Genomic DNA, 22,642 nt, shown 5'->3' with positions numbered 1-22,642 from the left:
CCTAATATCCAACCCAAACCTCCCCCACTGCAACTTGAGACCATTACTCCTTCTTCTGTCATCAGCTACCACTGAGAACAGTCTAGATCCATCCTCTTTGGAACCCCCTTTCAGGTAGTTGAAAGCAGCTATCAAATCCCCCCTCATTCTTCTCTTCCACAGACTAAACAATCCCAGTTCCCTCAGCCTCTCCTCATATGTCATGTGTTCCAATCCCCTAATCATTTTTGTTGCCCTCCCCTGGACGTTTTCCAATTTTTCCACATCCTTCTTGTAGTGTGGGGCCCAAAACTGGACACAGTACTCCAGATGAGGCCTCACCAATGTCGAATAGAGGGGAACGATCACGTCCCTCGATCTGCTGGCAATGCCCCTACTTATACATCCCAAAATGCCATTGGCCTTCTTGGCAACAAGGGCACACTGTTGACTCATATCCAGCTTCTCGTCCACTGTAACCCCTCGGTCCTTTTCTGCAGAACTGCTGCCGAGCCATTCGGTCCCTAGTCTGTAGCGGTGCATTGGATTCTTCCGTCCTAAGTGCAGGACTCTGTCCTTGTCCTTGTTGAACCTCATCAGATTTCTTTTGGCCCAGTCCTCTAATTTGTCTAGGGCCCTCTGTATCCTATCCCTACCCTCCAGCATATCTACCTCTCCTCCCAGTTAGTGTCATCTGCAAACTTGCTGAGGGTGCAATCCACACCATCCTCCAGATCATTTATGAAGATATTGAACAAAACCGGCCCGAGGACCAACCCGTGGGGCACTCCACTTGATACCAGCTGCCAACTAGACATGGAGCCATTGATCACTACCCGTTGAGCCCGACCATCTAGCCAGCTTTCTATCCACCTTTTAGTCCATTCATCCAGCCCACACTTCTTTAACTTGCTGGCAAGAATACTGTGGGAGACCATGTCAAAAGCTTTGCTAAAGTCAAGGAACAACACGTCCACCGCTTTCCCCTCATCTGCAGAGCCAGTTATCTCGTCATAGAAGACAATTAGATTAGTCAGGCATGACTTGCCCTTGGTGAATCCGTGCTGACTGTTCCTGATCACTTTCCTCTCCTCTAAGTGTTTCAGAATTGATTCCTTGAGGACCTGCTCCATGATTTTTCCAGGGACTGAGGTGAGGCTGACTGGCCTGTAGTTCCCAGGATCCTCCTCCTTCCCTTTTTTAAAGATGGACACTACATTAGCCTTTTTCCAGTCGTCCGGGACTTCCCCTGATCGCCATGAGTTTTCAAAGCTAATGGCCAATGGCTCTGCAATCACATCCGCCAACTCCTTTAGCACTCTCGGATGCAGCGCATCCGGCCCCATGGACTTATGTTCGTCCAGCTTTTCTAAATAGTCCCGAACCACTTCTTTCTCCACAGAGGGCTGGTCACCTCCTCCCCATGCTGTGCTGCCCAGTGCAGTAGTCTGGGAGCTGACTTCTTCAAGATGTGTAGCTCATGTCCATTACATTACCTGTCCTCCTGCCCCTCTGTCAGAGTTGCAGGCAAGAAGGAACTGAGAGGGCGTAGGGCCAGTGGCTACTGATATACTGGCGCATGAGCGCAGCACGCAAGGGGGTACTGCTGCCAACCCTACAGATACTGCTAAGGCAAAAATCTCCGATGACTGCACACGTGGGCGCGCACACACTTAGAATGGTCATATGCAACACATCTCGAAGAACAACAGTTAGTAAAAGGTAGATAACTGTTTTTTGTGCCCATGTTCTTCCCTTTGCATTTGACCGTTTCTCTTCAGAGATGATCCTTTTTGTGCAGTATTTATGGCTCCACTTCCCACAGTACAGAACTGTAACCAGTTGATCCTTCAGCATTGTGGAAAATATTGCAGTTCTGGTTGAGAAAACAGCATGCTAGTTTTAAGGCCAATAGGTTCACCACTAAATCTTGTAGGGCTGCCCTTGTTTTAAATAGTGGTTAAACAAAAATCTGTTGTTAGACGACAAGCATTCAGTGAGTGTTTTGCAAACCCACAGAGTCAGTATATTCAGAATTCTCCCAGTTTGAGGGAGATGTCCACTGCCATCCATGCAATAAGTGACTGTAATGATCAATAGTCAAAGTTTGTTACTGGTTTTCCAGAAATCACATTCACGATTTTTATTTTTCCCTTCCTTATTATCACTGCACAATTTCTTCAATTCAGCCATGGACACAGAGCAGACAGGTAAAGGGTATATCAGATGCATATTGCTGCTGTGTGTATGTAATGCTTTTGCATGATTGTTCTATATGTGGCTAATGAGTATGTGTGCTGTAATAACCCCATTTAGGCATTCAGCTTTTACACTTTGGGAATAAAAATTTGGAGTCTTTGTATAGCAACTTACAATTAACAGGGATTCCTCCAGAAGAAAATGCTTTGTTCACACAACACTTTGTCATGGTGAAGTTGATCTATTCGACGTTGCGTAATGTTAACACAACTGCCACAAACACACTTTATTTAAAATTACATTTTAGTAGGTTATGTATGGCCAAAGTTGTTTGTTTTTGCTAATGTTTCATTGTCCCAGCAGGGATAATTCCAAAGTGAAATAAATGACCTAAACTTTTCTTTTGTTCCCAGCATCCTTTCCTAAATTAGTACTGCATTACTTTTTAAAGATATATCTTTTTCTCTTATTTTACACATTGAAATAATTTTGAAGCATTTTGCTAATTGAGGAAGTCATTTTCTTTGACAGTCTTACTGTCTATTTCTTGAATTTTTGAAACAGAAATTTTGCTAGTCGCATCCTACTGCTTTTTGTTGGCAAGATACACAGCTGGCGTTCATTACATTGATTGCTTAACACGCCTCTCAGTGTTGTATCAGTTTTTGTGGAAATGGCACCAAGAACTGAGACTTGCCATCTTAGGATAGTTTAAGTGGAGCGAAGGGGAGATTGTTTTTACACCTTTGCAATCAAAATGCGAAAATCCTTTGAAGAGGAAAATGGGCCTAATCTGCTATCATTTTGCATCTGTTCAATAATATTTGTGTTTTCTAAAATCTCTCACTAATATGTCTATCAGCTTATGTGGCCCTCATTGCCATAGTGTTTGGGCCCCTCTGAATCTTTAATGGATTTTATCTCCTCAACACCACTGTGAAATAGGAAAGAAGTATTGTCCCCATTTTATATATGAAGGAATGAGGCACATGGTAAGTTAAGTGACTTGCCTAATGTCACATGGAAAGTCTATCTGAACCAGGAACTAAACACAGATCTCCTAAATCCCAGTCCAGTGACCAGTCTGCTACCAGATCATGTCGCCCAATAATTCACATTGTCTATTTACACTTGTTTTTATGGAGGTAAGAAAGGAATCTTGTGTCATGTACGGGACGAGATTTGGAATTTTTCAGGAATATAACAAGAAGTTGCTGCAATATGTGGGGAGGATTCTCTTGGTATCTTGCCAGAAACACCCTATGTCTACATGGGGGTTTAACGATGGCATGCACTAATAGGAATGGGTTATAAAGCTTAAACTTTTATGATTTTGTGCATGAAGCATGAACCTTTTTTTCCATATTCTTTCAGAAATAAATATATTTATTCCCCTCTCTGGTGCTCAGATAGTTTTATTACCACAAGGAGAGGTACATGTCAGTGTAAGAAGGCCCTGGTTCAGGAAAGCATCCTTATTCAGGAAAAAACTAAAGCACGTGCTAAGCTTCAAGTACATGCTTTAAGAACCTTCCTGAACCGGGGGGCCTAGGTGGGTGGATAATGGAGAGATGGCAGTCACTCCACAGCAAAGGGTAACTGAGTTTCCATTATAAGCCCAAGCTTGGTCCTCCACTGATGTCAACAAAAAAAACCTGTCATACACCCATGTACCGTATATAAATTGCACCAAAAAAACAAGTCTTATCTAAATTGTATTAAAAGCTCTTAATTGTTGAATTCACTCTCATCTTATGTGAACAGGTATTGATGATTTGCCTCTGCTTTGGATAAATAATACTTGTACCAGAAATATTAATAAATGGTGGTAGTTCTATTGATGTGGAGTACAGGATGGAAACCATTATCATCCATCCCAGAGTGGAATGTGAACAGGATATAATGCTTTGGGGTTTAACAGGAGACAGAGAGACTTACTAGATTTAGCTAATGAACACAATTTTCTCCCTCCCTGAGGATTTTTGGGGGAAATTGATGTCTCTTTTAGAAGCAATTACATATTTCATTTTTTCAGGTTTAGTGTTAAAATTATGCCACCCTTTCTGCAGTATTTCTAGTATGCATCAGTGGGTTTTTGGTTTGTCACATTTTTTTTCTTTAGCAGCTGTGTGCGCAACACTCTTTCCAATGGTGAGGAGACATTGCCATAGGTTACAAATACAAGAAAGCAAATTACTACTAATATTGTAAATAGTAGTGAGAAAAGTGATCTTTAGAGAATAAAAAGTTAGTGTTCCAATAGAAATATAATATATTAATAAAGTGCTATGTGGAGGACAGGGGAGCTGCAGCAGCAGTGATCCCAAGGTGTTACCCTAAGGAATCTGCTGTGACTGTCTCTTTCAATGAAATTTGGAAGTATAAAGTAGATTTGTCTGATCCCAGTAATGTCCACTTAAAAACAAAGGGTAAAACTTTCAAAAGTTCTTAAGTGATTTAAGAGCTTAAGTCCCATTGACTTTCAACGAGATTTAAGCTCCTCACTCACACAGGTGCATTTTGAAAATTTTACCCAAAGTGATTTCTAGGAGCACTGGATTCTCTGGAAAATACAATCAAAGGTTGGCAATCTGTTTTAGGGGAAAACCTTCCCCAAAACATTGTCCACATTGTAGCCATCAAAATAATTTCTCTTGCATCTTTTCCCCAGAACGGATGGGCGCCGCTGGTCCCTGGCCTCTCTTCCTTCATCTGGATATGGAACAAACACTCCCAGTTCAACAGTTTCAGTAAGTGGCAAAGACTTTTTCAGATAATTCTGTGTGTTTAAATACACCCTAACCCATCAACTTTTAAATCCTTGCTAAATGTTCAATATTTTTTCATTGTTTTGTCAACCTTTTATTTAATATGCTATTTGCTTTAAAAATTATTTTAATTGTCAGTTGTGCTGCTTTTTCTCCATTTCCCAGCTCTTACCATCTACTCTTTGCCTTCAATATTAGTGCCAGTCCCAGTGCCACTTCTTCGCTGCACAGCAGAGGGGAACATTGTGTCGGGAGTGTCAGCACTTTGAGATGTAATGCTTAATCATTAGCAAGCTCTCAGCTACTTTTAAACCAGATGTGAAATTCTTGTCCACTTTTGAACTTTAGTCACCAGTGGGTAGAAGAGCTCTCTACTAACATGCTGTCTGGGAGGAAAGGTGATAATATACACGTTATTCAACTTGATAATAGTTTGATTTTCTGAGTGCAGCTGTTCCTTCATTATACATTTGCCTTATACACATGACTGAAAGAGTCTAGGCTTTTACAATTTACCTGACTACAGTATCACCAGAAGCCTAATATGCCATTATCAGAAATCGAAAGACACCTGTGTTCATTGTTCCTTAATGTCTCAGTCTGACATGTCCCATTGTGCATCATACTCTTCATTGTGTATTAACAGTAAATTATATTTGAAGTTACACAGAAAATTCAATTAAAAGAACACTATTAATGTTGAAAAATCAAGCACTCAAAAGTTAGGAAGTGCCAGAATAAAATTGGTCCTTGTAAACTTAATTTGTCCCTCTTGTGTGTGTGCATTATGATAGTTTTAATTACATGATCATGTTCTATTTTTTTCCACAGTACCCCTGCCCTATTCAGTGCAAAGGATGGACTGTGCTCACTTAATGAACAATTACTCAGTGTTTTGTTTTATCTTTATTAAGCAAAATGCGGCCTGAGGCCTTATTTACTGCTTACTATTCAAACCCTGCTCTGAAGACAGAATTGTTAATTTCCTCATGGGCTTTTCTATGGCACTCATCACAATAGTGTCTGAGTGCTTCACAAACATTAATTAATTAATTTTCACAACACTTCTCTGAGGCGTATTCTTATCTGCATTTTTCAGATGGGGAACAGACAGGGAGATTAAGGTAAAAAATGCCTACTAATCTTCACTAATCCCCTTCACATAACACAAGAACCTGGGTCATCCAATGAAGTTAATAGCCAGCAAGTTTTCAGCAAACAAAAGGAAGTACTACTTCACGTAACACACAGTGAACCTGTGGAACTTGTTGCCTTAGGATATTTTGAAGACCAGAAGTACAACTGGGTTCAAAACAGAATTAGATCAGTTCATGGAGGATAGGTCCATCAATGACTATTAGCCAACATGGTCAGGTGCAACCCTATGGACTAGTTTCAGAGTAACAGCCGTGTTAGTCTGTATTCACAAAAAGAAAAGGAGTACTTGTGGCACCTTAGAAACTAACCAATTTATTTGAGCATAAGCTTTTGTTCGCTACAGCTCACTTCATCGGATGATCCCAATTTGAGATGACTAGGACCTGATTTTTTCAGAATGCTTAGCATTTTATATGTTCAAAAAACAGCTCCCACTGATGTTATTTGCAGCTGTGAATTTTTCACAATTCTGCAAATCAGACTCCAGGATCTCAAGTCAAGCGTGCAGAAAATGAGGTACACGTAATTAGTGACCATCTATGAAAAGTTTGGTTTAAGTGACTTGCTAGCATCACACAGGAACTCTGTAGCAGAAAGAGAGAAAATTCAGTTATCCAGGGCAGCATACAACTGCTTTAACCACAGATCATCCTTTCTCTTACTGTAATCCATCCCCTTCATTCACCTTCCAACTTCTGCAACAAATGAAGCAGGGGTCCTGTAGACAACAGCCCCCTTTACTAAATAACCTTGAGTCATCACCAGAGCAGGTCCATCCTGTGAACTGAATGAGGCAGGGGTCTTGTGGCAAGAGACTGTATGATCATATAGTGAAAGACTGTATCATAATGCATATGCACAAGGGGTATGAATTAAGGTAACATAAGCACCTTGATTCTCGTATTTCCTCGCTCTTGAGTGCTTATCTTTGTAACCTTAATGATGATCTTTTAACATAGGTTTTGTGTGTGTAATTTCTGAAGTTTTTTTTTTTTTTTAAAAAGAAAACTGAAAAAACAAATTATATGACATGGTTATCACATTGTCACCCAATGGTTCATCAGCAGATTTGGAACCTTCAGATCCACCTCGCTGATCTGCCACTTGAGCAAAGGAAGTAACTGACAGCAATAATAGGTTATCATCCTTTATGTGGACCATCATTAGAGGGGAGGGTGAGACAAAAGCTTTTCCAGTGAGTTTCACAAATATTTGATGACTGCAGAGTAATTGGTGAGGCTCAGGAATCTTGGATTCCATTCCAGGCACTGGAGGGGAGTGTGCTTTAAGTGACAGACCCTTCTGCCCCGTTTCCTGCAACCTGTCCCTCTCCCACTCCTGGCTCTTTGTCCCATTCCCATTCTCCTCACCTACCAAATCCCAGTCTCTGTCTCTTAGGCTTCTAATCCCAGTCCTAGACTCTGCCTTCGGTCTCACTTTGTGCTGTCCCAACCACTCTGTATCTTCCCTTCCCCATACCCAGTCCCAATCTCCTCGCCTAGCCAATCCCAATTCCCCCATCCCATTCCAACTGTTTGTCCCCAGCCTCCTTGACCATCCAGTCCCAGTTGTCCCCTCCTGGCTCCTCATCCAATCCTTCTCTTCCCTCCTCCTCCACCGGTTTCCAGTCTCTCTCTCTGGGCTCCTCATCCAGCCTCAATTCCCCGCTCACACATCCCATCCCATCCCCAGCTCCTCATCTTAGTCTCCCCCTCTTTGATTCTCATTCCCAGTCTCCCCCAACTCCCAGTTTCTCCCTATCCCCCCACTCCAATCCTAGATTCACACGATTCCTTTTCCCATTCCACTCCTTTCTCCCGTGTTGTCTGGCTTTTCTCCCTTCTGCGTTCAAAATCTGGCAGCTTCATTCTTCATGCTATCTGGGCAGCAGGGTGGGGCCTGGCTCCTTGCTCTTAGTTTCAGTGCCCAACCCCATCCCAGCTCAGACCGGCCATTATTAGGAAAATCTGGCTTTGGCCCTGTAACGCTGGGCTGGAGCATGCTCCGTTGTTCAGAGAAAATGGTGCGTACAGCATCCAGTCACAAGTAGGAGTCAGGAAGGGAAGGGCACTCGGAGGTGTGAGAGGCTCAAGCATACTCAATGAGGACCGAATCTTTGGAGATTTAACTATCATCAAAGTGGTCTCTGCTGAGCAGGAGTGAAGTGTGATTGTTCAAAGGTTTATAACTTTGCCAAATTTGGGGCAGATTTTCACAGGCCTAGCAAAAAGCGCATTGCTGATGCAAAGTCCACCCACTGCCAAATTTCAAGTCCTTGTTCTGAAGCATGGGGGCACTAGAGCTGTTCAAAGGAAAGGCCTGAGGAATCTTTTAACATGGGCAAAAGCCTCGGGAGGGAGGTGAGCTTCAGAGCCTGAGCTCCAACCCAAACCACAACTTCAAAGCACTGTCTACACAGCTATGTTTGGAGCATTAACCTGAGCCCCACTACTCCAAATCTGTTGACCAGGGCTGGAAAGCTCACTTCCCTGGGCTGTGTAGATATATCCTAAGAATTCAAGGGGCTTGAAAGGATACAGTGAGTTAGTGGTGCAGGTGAGACTGGAATCTCGGAATACCAAGCTCCTGACTGGTGTGTTCAGTCCATTGTATTATATTGCCTCTTAAAACAAGAGAAACCAGTTTGTTAGCCCCTCCTGTCGGGCCTACCATTAGTGCATTAGTGAGTGAAATACTGGAATGCCTGGAACCAATTAAGAATCCGCATTCTGGTGGCCTGAATTACTGTGTGGTATGCCCATTTCTCTAGGGAGAGTCAACCTGTGGTGGTCTTGGTCAATGGACAGCAACTCTGCCCGCTGAACTGACACTTAGCTGTATTGAACTTAGTAAAAGTTGCATCTCAATCTCTCTCGCTCGCTTGCTCTACATTTTTCAACTTCTGTATTTCTGGTGCCACAAAGTCCATTTTTCAGCAAAATACCTGCTGCCTTTTTAAATTTCAGATATTGTATGAAGACAGTATGCGTCTCATCGTGCAAGCACTGAGAATGCTGTGCCTGACTGACGTGGGTGCAGACTTTCAGATATGTGAACCTAGAGAAATTAATTGAACAGGCTAATGTCCAATTATTTCCTTCAATATCTAATTTGCTGTTTATTTACTAGGCTCTGAATTAATTTAAAAGCTACAGTAAGATTAGCTGCAAGTTTTTGCTTGCAATAAGCTGGCTAATTCTCTGGCTGTAACTGAGACACCACAGGGATGTTTGCATTGCTCTACTGCTAATATCGAATTCTGTGACTTCATCAAAATCAATAATACAGCTGTGTTCATGCTTCGTTAGTACATGGATGTATTCCTTGAAGGCTTTTGAGAGCTAAAGAAGCCTTTGGCTAAAGAAAGCACATCTCCTAATACTTGGCACAGGGTCTCCTTAAATATTCCCTGGAGTTCCAGCACTGTATAGTCTGATATCTCTTGAGGAGACAAAGTGGAAGGAGGGTTTTAGTCAGACATCGTGAGAAGAATATTTTTAAATTTTCTCTGTTTCCTGAGTGATTGTGTTGCTGGCAGGCATACATTTTCGGTGCTTGAAATGCCAGTAACCATCATGTCTTTTTTCTGGGTGTACGGATTGTGACACTATTATTTTCTAAATCTGCAACGCGTTTGACAGATATGTTAGCTTCTCTTATATGCCGACTCTATTTTCATTTCTTCTGGATCAAAGACATATGTAATATCAGAGCCACTTAGGAACCCTGATATTACTACACTTCTTTAGTTTATTGTCTCTCTAAGCTTTCTGTCCTATAAAACAGCATATTATCCAATCTATGGGCACGTACTTCCCTTGGAAAGCATCACTGTTTTTCCATTCCTTTCTACCTCAAGATGCTCAGAGAACTCTCTCTCCTTGTACTGCACACATAAGGCAGTATACAACAGGGTGACTAAAGTGGGCTTGAAGGCCAAATGTGTCCCACAAACTTGTATAATACAGGGGAAGGTTCTTTGCTACTCAGCATAAGGTGGGCATGACAGTGTTTGGGGGCCTAATAGACTTCCTGATTCTCAGTCCTGGCCCAAGCACAGATTAAACCAAACTGGGAGCTGCTCAAACTTGTGCCAGCTGGCTTTGATCACCTTAGGGACTATGTGATTGCTGGAGTGCGCCATGCTTCAGCTGCTCCTGTCCCCTCTGAAATGCTCCCTGCACTGCACCAATGGCTGTAGGGAAGGAGGCATAGGAGGTAGCACTACCTGCTCTAGTCTCGCATGGGGCTTCCTCCGTACCTGGTGACTTACAGGTGGTTTCTGCTCTCTGTGAACCTCTTGAGGTGTGAAAGGGAGTGGATCAGGACAGAGAATCTGCCCCATAAATGTTAGCTGCACTAATTTTTTGTGTGAAGTTGTAACCTGTTGCATATATGATTATAGGTCCCAGCATACAATCCCCTACCTTGATCTAGGTAGCTAGACCCGGATAACGCATAATATACTAGGGTTCTCCACAGGTCAACCTCTGCATCAGAGGTAGGCAGCTGCAGCACACTTCTTGTTTTTTCCTGCAATTTAGGTGCGGTTCTTAGGCTCCTGGTGAGTTTGGATGCATCTGGTCTAAACAATTTAAAAAACAATAACACTGTAGGCTAGCAGCACTGAAAGAGTGCTGTTTTTTCCCAGTTAATTCAGACTAACCTGAGACATTATCATCGGCACTTGGCTTTAACTTCTAAGCCACACTAGGTAACTTTCTTTTCTAAAGCTCATCAATGTCTTCAACAGCAAATAACTCTAGAAACTCTGTTTTTAATCTTTTCTGAAGATTCTAGCCAAACTTTAAACACCATCCATGTTTTTGCCAAAAGTATGTTCCAGTTAATTTCCATTTAACTCCCATTGTCTCTGGATGCAGGAGTTAAAAGTTCTTACTCAGGACATCAATGCATTACGCCACTGTACACACATCATAAGCATAGCAGATCATTTAAAACTGAATAAAGTGTTCCCCACTTTGTAACAGCCAAACAAGGGAAACCCTGTTCATTACACATACCTGCAAAAGAGAGACAAGTGGGTGAGGTAATACCTATTATTGGACCAACTTCTGTCAGTGAGGCACAAAACAGAACTCTCACTAACAGAAGTTGGTCCAATAAAATATATTACCTCACCCACCTTGTCTCTCTGATATCTTGGGACCAACATGGCAACAACACCACCGCATACAACACACCTGCAAAGTCAGCTGTCCTGATCTTATTACTGCCTGCTCAACTAGAAGAAGCCTGATGGGTAGAACAAGGGAGAAATGAAATGCAGAGCAATTACAATAATAAATGTTAAAGAAAGCCAATTAAGAGTGTTAATTTTCATGTACTACACACCTCCATAGCATTACTGCATGCTAATAAAATTCTTGAGATGAGGGAGCATGAAGGGAAGGGAAAGATAAGTTGTTCAACATTCCAGGAACCTCTTTTTCCTTCCCAAAGCTGATCCCTTCCATTTCTCCCACTGGCAAGTTACCTTCAAGATCAGATTGAATGGTTCGAGGAGTTGTGGGAATCTGTAATCTCTTAGGCATCCCCAAAAGCTGTCCATATCTAACAGCCTTAGAGTTCTATATACCTTTAGTGTCAAGCTAACGTAGTCATGAAAATAAAGAGAGGCACCTGTTCTGGTGAACAGCTTTTCTTTTCTGTCTGAGTATTTGGTGTTTGGCAGAATCCGTTCCTGTTCCATTCATGAGCTGTCCCCTATGCATGCGTTTAGTGTATTTCTTTTCTATATTTTTCTGTACTCAGTCATCATGCTCATCTCAGGAGAAGCTGCACCAGCTGCCCTTTCAGCCAACGGCCGATGAACTTCATTTCCTGACCAAGCATTTCAGCACTGAGAACATCACTGATGAGGAAGGACGTCATTCTCCAGCCATGCGGCCGCGATCTCGCAGTCTCAGGTGAGCTTTACATCCTACTCCTTGAATCTGAGACGTTGTTATGCATTGCCTTTCTGATTATGTGTTTTCAACTGTAAGAGTAGTAATATGGAATTAGTGTTTTCTGCTGATTTTATAGTTATTTTAACCAACACCACCTCAGCCGCGCACACTCAAAAATGGATACAATTATTTTCTTGAGATTTGACATTCAGCACTTAAAGTGGATAAGTATTTTGTTTGTCTATTTGTACCATTATACTCTAAGACGATAATCCACAAGTGTCACACGTTAAATTTCCAATTTCACTACTACTTGTGTGAATTTTGTTCCCAAGTGTTTTTCCTGTTACTGAATTTTGCTCCCTTGACTGTAGGAAACTGTTGCATTGTTGGAAAAGGATGTCAGCACCAAGTCAATTTGAATGGATGTGAAAACTGGTAGTGTTGATGAAACAAAACACATTTAGTACCATTTCAGAAAGTCTGAAAGAACACTTCTCTAACAGTGCTGGGAAATGTGTAGACAAGCAGTTAAAGCCATTTTTGCTATTGGTTGAGGGAGCCTTGCTTAAAAATAGTAGTCAGCAATAGGGCTGTTTCCTAGTGCAGATGACATTTAGATGCAGACAAGCAGGGGCAGTTGGAATTTGACCCTTTCCTTACTGAACTCCACAACACTTTAGTGTCAGGGCAGAAGTATTAAGTAACTGCCATGCATTTATGTGTTGGGCTGGATTCATTAAAGCTAGCACAGAGATGTGTAAATTACACAGCAGGGCCCTCTGTGCCACAAAAAGCACTCGCAGAAGGACGTTTTTCTGTTGCTGCGTCCCTTTGTGATTCTCACCAGAGGATGGAGGAACGGCTTGAATTATCACATAGGATCCATAGGAGCTCTGCCAGATGGAGACACTGAATCAGTGCACTCAGCCAGGGACCTGTGCTGGACCTTATGTTTTCAGAAATCAGAGTAGGCTTGAGGTGACTCTGGGCCAATAACTGTTGACCATTTAAATACATTGTAAATATTACATTATTGCAGGGTTAAGTTGATTACTGTATGTTCTAAACCACGGTGCAGGTTACATGGTAATTGTTTGGATCAACTAAGTGTAATTACGTAGCAATCTAGAGGAGCATGTAAGTGAAGTAAGTAGTTACACGTTTAGCCATTGTCCTCTATAAATCGCCATGTAATGAGAGACTAGTTACATGATTCATACTAAATTGTTCAAATCTTTCCAACTAGTGTAATCCCATATAATTCTTATTGCTGCCTTCCTTAATATTGGCTGTTGCTAATTAATGTACTTGTAGTGTTTAATTCATTATAGATAGGAAAGCTACTGTAGGTAGCAAAAATACATTTACAAAAGTAGTTGACGTCCCTTTCTAACATAGACTTATTACTGCTGGGATAATGATGGGTGAAACATCATTGCAAATGTAAGACTGTTGTAAAAATGGAAAAGAAGGCCCTACATTTGTGTTCTGCTGTTAACATGGTTTATTAACACATTGGGAACATAACTTCAGGAATCAAAGGATCAGGGAAGTGTGCTCTATCACATTTATGAGTCTTAAGGTTTAAACAGTGGCAGGATTATATTAATATTGTAGTGTTCCATGAACTGTAAGACCCATTGAAATACAATGTCTGTTTTCTTCAGTAACTCTCAATATGAGAGTTATCAGTTCAGTTAGGATACCAAAATTTACAATAACAGCTAAATTTACAAAATTTTAGATTCCTGGACCTGATGACTCATCCCTTGGCTGGCGAAGGCTAGGAGCCATGTGGAGGGAATGCTGTGCATCGCTCCTCAGTGACCGCTCCGGCCTATCAAACAGCAGTCTACTCTAGGCCTTGTCATCTCAGAGCAAGATCCCTTCAAATTGGGTGCCCTGGATAGCAACATTTGGGCCGGGGGAGGGGGGAAGGGATGAAAGGAGATACTTGATAAAGGATAGCCCCCTACCAAAAAAAAAAGGGGGGGAGCGGTGCAAGATTGGCATATTCATGATGATTATGCTTCCGATTACATTCTGTTTGGTCCTTATTGACTTGTTTGCTTCTGGCAGAGCCCACACAGTTGCTCCTCAAAGCTAGCTCTTTTGGTGAGATATTATAATGTCCAGTTTTTACTTCTTGATTAGAAAACAAAAAAGCTGTTGAAGTTTGTCAAACATTAACCAGAAACTCACTTCAAACTTCTTATCTTAAGAGGCTTTTAATGGGCCTGGAGGCCTTATAGGATCACCTTTAGAAAAAGCTGATTCACACAATTTGTCAGACGCACTGTCTTAATATAAAAAAGTTTATATTAATATGACTGACACATTAACATTTGAAAAAAAACCTACAGTATGTGTATGATAACTAATTTTTAATTATGTTTTAAGGGTAAAATTTAAGCTTCATTGATATGAATGGAAGAATTAACATGTTCAGGTTTCCCGGTGCTGTGGTGTTCTTCTCTGAGAGTTGCTTCTATGCATTTCCACTTTTGGAAGCTAACGCTTCTAACATCAAGCTGTGAAACTGTATAAAAATGTTGGATCCACAGGGTGGTGCAGGAACGCTCTCACACTAGGATGGTGTCATCAGCTCCATCCATAAAGTAGTGCACCCTCCCACCACCTCAGTTCCTTCACTGCCATCAGAGAGAGCTAAATGGAACTCGTGTCCATGATCTGGTTATCCTGTCGTCATCTTATTGTTAGTTATAGTTAGATAGTTGGGGCCACTTGTCTTGGATTATCCCCCAGGCTATATCCTGTTTCAAACATTGTAAGGGGTTCAGAAACTGAGCATACTGCTCAAACACACACGTTTGCCTGCAAGTGGCTCATGTAGTGTCTCAGCACACAGTTTGCCATGCAGTCACTCCCTGGATGTGGAACGACAGACAAGATCGCAGGAGCACTTGGCTTCCGTCAGCATTCATCTAGACCATCCTAACACTCCTTTGGTAGTTTCAAGACCTCTTTCTGTGCTGAGGTCTTCTATAAAGAGAACCCAGATGCATTCTGTCACCTCATTTTGGCCTGAAATCAGTCTCCCTCAGACAAATATCTTTTGGAACTGAGCTTCCCACAGTGCACCACAGACTCCATGAAAACAGACTGCTCCACCTCCATGGTTTACATTGGCATCGAAAACCCCCTCAGTGCAGTCAGTTGATACCATGAGGGAGAGACAAACTTCCTGATCTCCTTGTGACTCTGTTCCAGGGAAGAGAAAGCTTTCTGATTTGCAAGGGGAGTCTAAGAAGAAAAAGAAGAGGAGGCATCGTTCCCCTTCTCCTTCAACAATGCATGCCATCGTTGGAGACAACTTACCAACCTCAATGCTCCATTTACATGCACCTCTCCTCAACCTGAGGCTAGATACCTTACCAGTGCACCTTCATCCAACATCATCCAGTTCCCCGCTCTTGACTGGGACACCTCCCTGAAAGCTTTTGGCTGTGCTTGTGCTTCTTGTCTCTGTGCAGCAATATTCATCACTGGTATTGAGCCAAAACATCTTGAGGAGCACAGGATCCCCTGGGAACAGACCATGTAAGCTTCACTGACTTGCTCCAGAGAACCTAGTCAACTTACTTCACCAAAAGCTTCATCTGCCTGGGAAGACCTTATTCAGGGACCCCTTCTGCTGTTAAGGGTGGCCCTGAATTCAGGAGTCAGTGAAGGCTTTGCTTGATGCCACCAAAACCAGCATGGCACTACCTTCGACACTGGCAATAATGTTGACATCAGTGCTTCTCCTGGCACCAGAGGTACCCCTTTGGAGATGTGAGCTTTCCTGGTACCAGTCTTCTCTCCAGCATCTTCAAAGGCACCCATGTTTATATCCCTTATGAATCGTTTTATCATATTGAAAGTAACTTTGGAAGTTTATATAGATAGGGCTAAACTTTTTTGAACCCTTTTAAATTCTTGGCCTTGGTGATATTTCATGGCAGTGAGTTCCATAGGTTAATCATGCATTGTATTTGATAAAAAGGGAACATTTAAAAAAATTTTTAAAATGTGTTGCCTTTCAATTTCACTGACCATCCCCTGGATCTCCTGTTATGAGAAAAGGTAAAATCGGGTGTTCCTATTTGCCCTCCATACCATTCATTATTTTACCTCTAGCATGCCTTCTGTCTAAGCAAAGCAATTTGAATCTTTCAATCTTTCTTTGTATGGAAAGTCTTCCCATGCTTTTAATAATTTGTATTGCTTTTGTCTAAGCAATTTCTATTTCTGCTCTATCCTTTCTAAGATAAGTTGACCAAAACTGAACACACTTCTCCAGAAGATGATGTTCAATTGATTTATTTTATTTTTAGTATTTTTTCATCCTGTTCTTTATGTATCCTAACATTTTGTTTCCTTTCTTGACTGGTGTGCTGCATATTGAGCAGAGATTTTCTTTGATCTGACCACAAACGCCAAGTCTTTTTCCTGAGTTGTTACAGTTAATTTAGTAGTTTTAGTTTTAGTAGTTCAAATAATTCCATCCAATGGACATTACCTTGTATTTGTCAATATTTATCTGCCATCCTGCTGGCCATTCACCTTGTTTATTTAGATCGCTCTAAAGTTTTTCAGTCCTCTCCAGTCTCGACTAGCCTAAATAACTGTCTAATCTGTAAACTTTTCCACCTCACTATTGATCCCCGTTTCTAGATGATTAATAAATATATTAAGAATCACTGATCCTAGGGCCACACCACTGTTAACGTTTTGCCATGTTGAAAATTGACCACTTATTCTTACTCTACTTTCTGTCTAATCTAACCTTTACCTCTCCCCCTGAGACTACTTAGTTTTCATAAGTCACTTGTGACTTTGTCAAGGGCTTTTTGAAAGTTCAGATAAATTTTTGTTGACTGGTTCCCCTTTTTCCAAAATTTTGTTAACACGCTCAAAAAATTCTAGTATATTAAAGAGGTCCGGTTTCTGTCCTAGTACAAATCTCTTGGAGAAAACTAATTCTTGTTTCTCCAGAAATTTGTATTAGAATCAGTTATTTTCTCTGCTAACAATCTTGACTTGTTAGAAGTAATATATTAAATCATATTGCATGTTCATAAGAAACAAATAGCAGGGCAACAAAACATTAGTCTGAATTGTATGCCACAATCTAAAACCAGCTGCAAATAATTTTCATCCATGGACTAAAAATAATATGGGGCTTATGTAAAATAAATACAATCAACAACAACAAAAAAAGTAACATGCCAGATTTCATATAAATAATATTATGCTTATGGCAAACTCAGAAATGGGCTTGCAAAGCATTCTGCAAAAAACTCTGCATGCACAGATTCAGGCCAGCCGTCCTGTTTGTTCCCAGAACTTTGGCAACAGGAGTATTGCTGTGAAATAGCTGTAATCTAGAAAAGTTGTTTTTTATTCTAACTTGCACTGGGGTATTCCAGGTATACCAATTTGCCTCAGAATGTCCTTACTCAGTGGTATCACAGCAATTGTCCGTTCAAACTGGAACAGAATTTACCAGCTACATGGTTGTGATTAGGCAGCAAGTGATTCTTGAATAAATATTCACGAGTAAATCTTAAATTTCACATTTAATTTTCTGTACTTTTTTCCTTGCAATATACTCCCACATCCTCTAAAACATTACCTAGTCGTGGTCTTAGCATAGTATTCTGTCTTCTTTCTCTGCCCTATTTTTGTTTTTTGCGGTGTGTGTATTTGATCATCCACAACAAAGGCACAGAAACAAAGAGAGATGTAGTATTAAGTTTGAAATATAACATGGCTTCCAACAGCTATACACAATAGGTCTGTCAAATGCTACTGTGTCTTCAAGGCACTTGTATCCAGTGTCTCTGTTGTGTCTCTTTAACACTGCACATCTTGCTTTCTGTGAGTTTGAACATGTAAGTGGTATGTGAATTCTCTAGATAATGTTCTTTCATATAATCTTGTATGTTGGTAAAATTCACAGTCTAGGGGACCGATCCTGCTCCTATTGAAATGTTATTTGGTTATTGACTTCACAGGAAACAGGATCAGGCCTCAAGGATTTTTATTTTATGCACATATGTCTCTGTGGATTTATAACATTCTCTTTGTTCCTGTTAAAATTCTTTTTAGTATCAATGACAAAAGATTAAGGCATATGTTTTTAATTGTTTCCTGAGCAAACTGAGTTTAGAAAGGTGGTGTTATGCATACATCCTCATTAGATCTTCTCTCTCTGAAAGGGGTGAGACAGAAAAGATCATAGGTTTGAACTGCTCTGCATTTTTCTAATAAATGCAGCTGTCAGACTGAGAGAAAAATGACATATTAGGAAATATTTCGCTTTCATTTAGTCCCTTCTGCACCACAGGTTTCTAAGGCTTCATTTATTAATAGAAGTGTCACTCCCGGGAATAGCTGCATATTTGCCATTTTTCAATTTATACAGATTCACGAATATGTATTTTGAAAGGCAGAAATCCAGATACCTGTGTTGGCAAGATGTGCCACTTAAGGTCTGTTGGAATGTAATTTCACAAAAGGGGAAGTAAAACTGAGGTAGTTTTTCATTCTGCTAGTGACCTTAAAGGGACAGATATTATTCTCCTAATGTCTGCTCTGCTGAAATGGAAAACTCACAGACAATAAACAAATCACCCCCCATTGACCCTCACAGAACACAGACAGAAGAACCTCCTACCCTTCTATATTAAAATGTTATGCATGCACACAAAGTTTATCCCCACTTTGAAAGAAAATAATGCATTACCTTGTGAAGCTTGACTTTCTAATATTGAATGTGAAATTATATTATACAGTATATTTGACTAAAGCTGCTGCATCTCAAATAGATGCCATGTCAATAAAGATATCAGAACTAACTTTATTCACAATATTAAAATTCCTTTACAATTCCTCCACGCTGGATTCAGTTAGCTGAGTGGTTCTGGTTTTTCTTTTTGCCTGGTAATCTGTCTTCAAGGTGTTATAAAATAACCTGTTTTGTCTGCCTGATAGCCTTTGGTTAGTCAGTTATCTACATAATTACTTCTGTAGTTTCCCAGACTAAAGCTCAACATAAAATGCTATAGTGCAATATATTACATCACAATCTTGCCATAGTGAATTAGACATTTAATTTGACATGTTATATTGGGAGGATTTGTTTTCAATGGTAATTTGGAAGTTGATCAGAGTTTATCGCTGCCTTTTGTGTGCTCTGTCATTCTGGATAGAGAGAGGGGATATTCATCAGCAGCTGGGCCAGAGGACAGGGGGGAAGGGATGGAGGTGTGTGTGGCAGGGAAGCTACCAGTGCACAAGAAAGTGAGAATTAAGAGGGGTTGAGGGGAGGAGTTTTCTTTTTTGGTAAAATAGAAAGCTTTTGCCGAAGGAAGATGGGGACTCGCTGTGTATTTCAGAATTGTCAAGAACATAACCAAGGGGCTCTCAAGGAAAACACTGAATAATATTGTGACATTTTTGTCTACACAGCATGTTTTTTCTATATTTCTGTCCCTCTTTTTATATTATTAAAGGCATCTTGGGGAAAAAAACAGGATTTTTGTTTCTTATGGCCCTGATCCTGCAAACTCTTACATCTTGAACCTGGGAATCAACACATTTGCTTAATTGGATTTTAATGTGCTGCTTGTAGCAGTGAAGGTAAGCATGCACACAAGTGTTTTCAGGATCACGGCCAAAGACTCAACCATATTCCTGTGGCTTATGCCCCACTGAAGTCATGAAGAAAGGAAAATGATTTCAAGTGGGGAACAGAATCAGGTATAGATGAAGTGGTAAGAAATAAATGTCGTATTTTGACTCAAACATGTTTTGTAATGAGATGGAAGAATAAATACAGAAAATGAGACATGTAGAAGAACTTAAGAACATAAGAATGGCCATACTGGGTCAGACCATTGGTTCATCTAGCCTAGTATCCTGTCTTCCAATAGTTGCCATACCAGATGCTTCAGAGAGAATTTAGGGTGATCCATTCCCTGTTGTCCAGTCCCAGCTTCTGGCAGTCGGAAATTTCGGGACATCCAGAGTATGGGGTTGCGTCCCTGACCATCGTGGCTAATAGCCATTGATGGCCCCATCCTTCATGAACTTATCTAATTCTTTTTTGCACCCAGTTATATTTTTGGGCTTTACAACATCTCCTGGTAACGAGTTGCATGGGTTGACTGTGTGATGTGTGAAAAAGCACTTCCTTATGTTTGTTTTAACTTGCTCCTAAATTCTCTTTATATTTTTAAAAGTTCTCTCTATGGTGTTAGTAGCTCTTTACATTTAAATGTAATTAAACTTCACTTTATTACAGTTCATACATTTATATATCTCAATCAGTGTATATTTCATCATTTGAAATAAAATTTCTCTAAGATATTTGGCATTCATATTAATAGGCATATTGTCTTCAGGAAGAATTTCAAAGGAAATATTATGCTTTGACTGATTAACTGTAGAATGTCCCAATCTGTTTTTATTTTCCTCCCTAAAATAACTGTTCTCTGGCAATTGATTTGGTCTGCAGTATATTTACTCAGTAACAAGTGTCATGCCTTAATAAAAGCAGGACACAATGTAATTCATGCCACTTTGATGGAAGTGTCTCAAAAGTAAGAGATTGTTCTTGCTTCCTTCCATGAGTTAAGAGAGTAACATTTCCTATGTTGCATTGTAAACATGCTGTTCCCAGGACAATGTTTTTGCCTTTAAATAGCTTTGCTACAGAGTAGTAGCTCTAAAAAATGCAGGGTTTCAGATATATTTGATCCTTTCAGAGAGACACAATTCACCCATCATAAGAAATGTTTAAATGATCTGTTTGAGTTGATTTAGGAGAGAAATAATTGTATCTTTTAACATAGAGAATATATATTTAACAAGATGTATACTCTTAAAATCATAAAAACAAATAACCATGTAATGTGTTATAATGGAAGTCACAGTTTATTTTGAAAATAAAAACAGTGAAACCAGAAAAATGAAGCCGTAGCATGCTGCAGGCAATCAGGTAACTGAGTGTGTAATTAATTTGTATCTGCATTACCTCATTCAGCCTTTGGCTCTTCTTAACCATGGAATGAGTCACAGCATTACACACCAACATCAGATGTGATGAAATGAGATGCAACTAATCTTTTGAATGTAACCAAGCTGTAATACAGACTTAGCTTCCGTCTGGATTTAGTGTCCTGTTTTCCAGTGTCTTCAAGAAGCTTGCTAACTTGTGAAAGTGTAATACATATTATTGTGTAATGTGTGCACTGAGTGGTGGTAATAAAAATAAATATATAATTTGGTGTGAATAACGTTGTAACTCCTAGTGTCTTGCTTCACTTTACAGTGTCCCCTTTTAACATTACAGACTCTGGAGGGAACTGAGCTCTCCTCCTTCAGGGTCTCCGAATGTTGCCAGGGAAGGCTAAATGAAAATGTGTGGTAATGTGGGAAATATGGAGGACCACACCACTGGGAACAGTACAACAGTTAAAATTGGATTTATAAACCTATGCATAAGTTTTAAATGTCAATATATTTGATGATGTCTTCACTTTGTAAGAATTTGTATTCTTAATTGATGTTAAACTTCTAGTGAAGACAAGGCAGTTCGTAGTTTTCGACCTACTAACTCTTGTGAAAACTACAAATTGCCTTCTCTTCAGGAGGATTTTAACCTGAGTTAAGACCATTCCTTTTTTTTGTAGGGAAGACAAGGCCATGATGGCCATATCTGATCTGAGCAGCACACTGACAATGGCTGTTTGGGGTTTTTTTTACCATCAATGTAAAGCTTATGAATTATGAATATATTTTTTTCTCTTCAGTCCTGGTCGTTCCCCGATTTCCTTTGACAGTGAAATAGTAATGATGAATCATGTATACAAAGAAAGGTTTCCGAAGGTAAGGACCAATGTATTGAACAATTTATTCAGTGAAAGTATTAAGCAACACCATTTAGAATCAATTCATAAGCACTTACTTAAGAGAGATCCAGTTGCTTATATATAGTTTCTAAGCAGTGTAGTTTGTTCAGACTTTGCAGACATGCTCATCCTCTGTTTTTCACTTTAATCTCACAATTGAGAAAACAGAATTCATGTTGAGGACGGCTGATGGAAAACTTTAAAAAGCATCCTGGTTCGCGATTGCTATGTTTGTTTCCTATTTCCTGAATTCCTCTTCCCTTTCCCTATTTATAATTACAAGGAATTTGCATGAAGATAGGAACTTTTTTGCTAAGAGCTCTTGCTCCCACTGCTTAATCCTGATTTAAAGTAATCACCTTTGTTTTGTTACATCGCAGTTGATTATGGTCAGGGTCCCTGTGTCCTCTGCAACAATCTTGACCTAAATTATTCTTCAAGACCCTTGCATTCTGTGACACTCCAGTGCTGGAAGCTGGAAACTCTGCAGTAGTTTCAAATATGTTTTAAAAATTAATTATATGTGAAAATAAATAATACAATCCTTAGTACTCCCTCTATAATTTAATTCTGTTTATTTTACACTGATAAAAACTTTCTCATTTTTAATATGTTACAGAATTTTATATTGAAAATGCAGAATTGTATTTTGGAAACTTCACAGGATAAACCGGAGGTTTGGGCTGTTGTGTAGGTGACAGTT

The 22,642-nt window shown here is 40.2% G+C and overlaps 1 protein-coding gene across 6 annotated transcripts in view; it reads left to right on the top strand.

Moving 5' to 3' along the window:
* MAST2 (microtubule associated serine/threonine kinase 2) overlaps positions 1–22,642 on the top strand; it is a 372,012-nt gene that overhangs the window by 289,417 nt on the left and 59,953 nt on the right. For 3 of the 6 annotated variants that reach the window (XM_037907057.2, XM_037907066.2, XM_037907065.2), the window contains 5 exons: positions 2,169–2,189; positions 4,850–4,928; positions 9,071–9,133; positions 11,880–12,034; positions 21,841–21,916. In XM_037907057.2, coding sequence (XP_037762985.1) covers positions 2,169–2,189; positions 4,850–4,928; positions 9,071–9,133; positions 11,880–12,034; positions 21,841–21,916 — 394 coding nt within the window. The remainder of the gene's footprint in view (positions 1–2,168; positions 2,190–4,849; positions 4,929–9,070; positions 9,134–11,879; positions 12,035–21,840; positions 21,917–22,642) is intronic. The other 3 variants (XM_043521549.1, XM_037907059.2, XM_043521550.1) reach the window with 2 other exon arrangements.

The sequence above is a fragment of the Chelonia mydas genome, chromosome 8 (genome assembly GCF_015237465.2).
Source record: "Chelonia mydas isolate rCheMyd1 chromosome 8, rCheMyd1.pri.v2, whole genome shotgun sequence".
In the NCBI taxonomy this organism is placed as follows: Eukaryota; Metazoa; Chordata; order Testudines; family Cheloniidae; genus Chelonia; species Chelonia mydas.
This window is presented reverse-complemented; position numbering and strand designations above follow the sequence as displayed.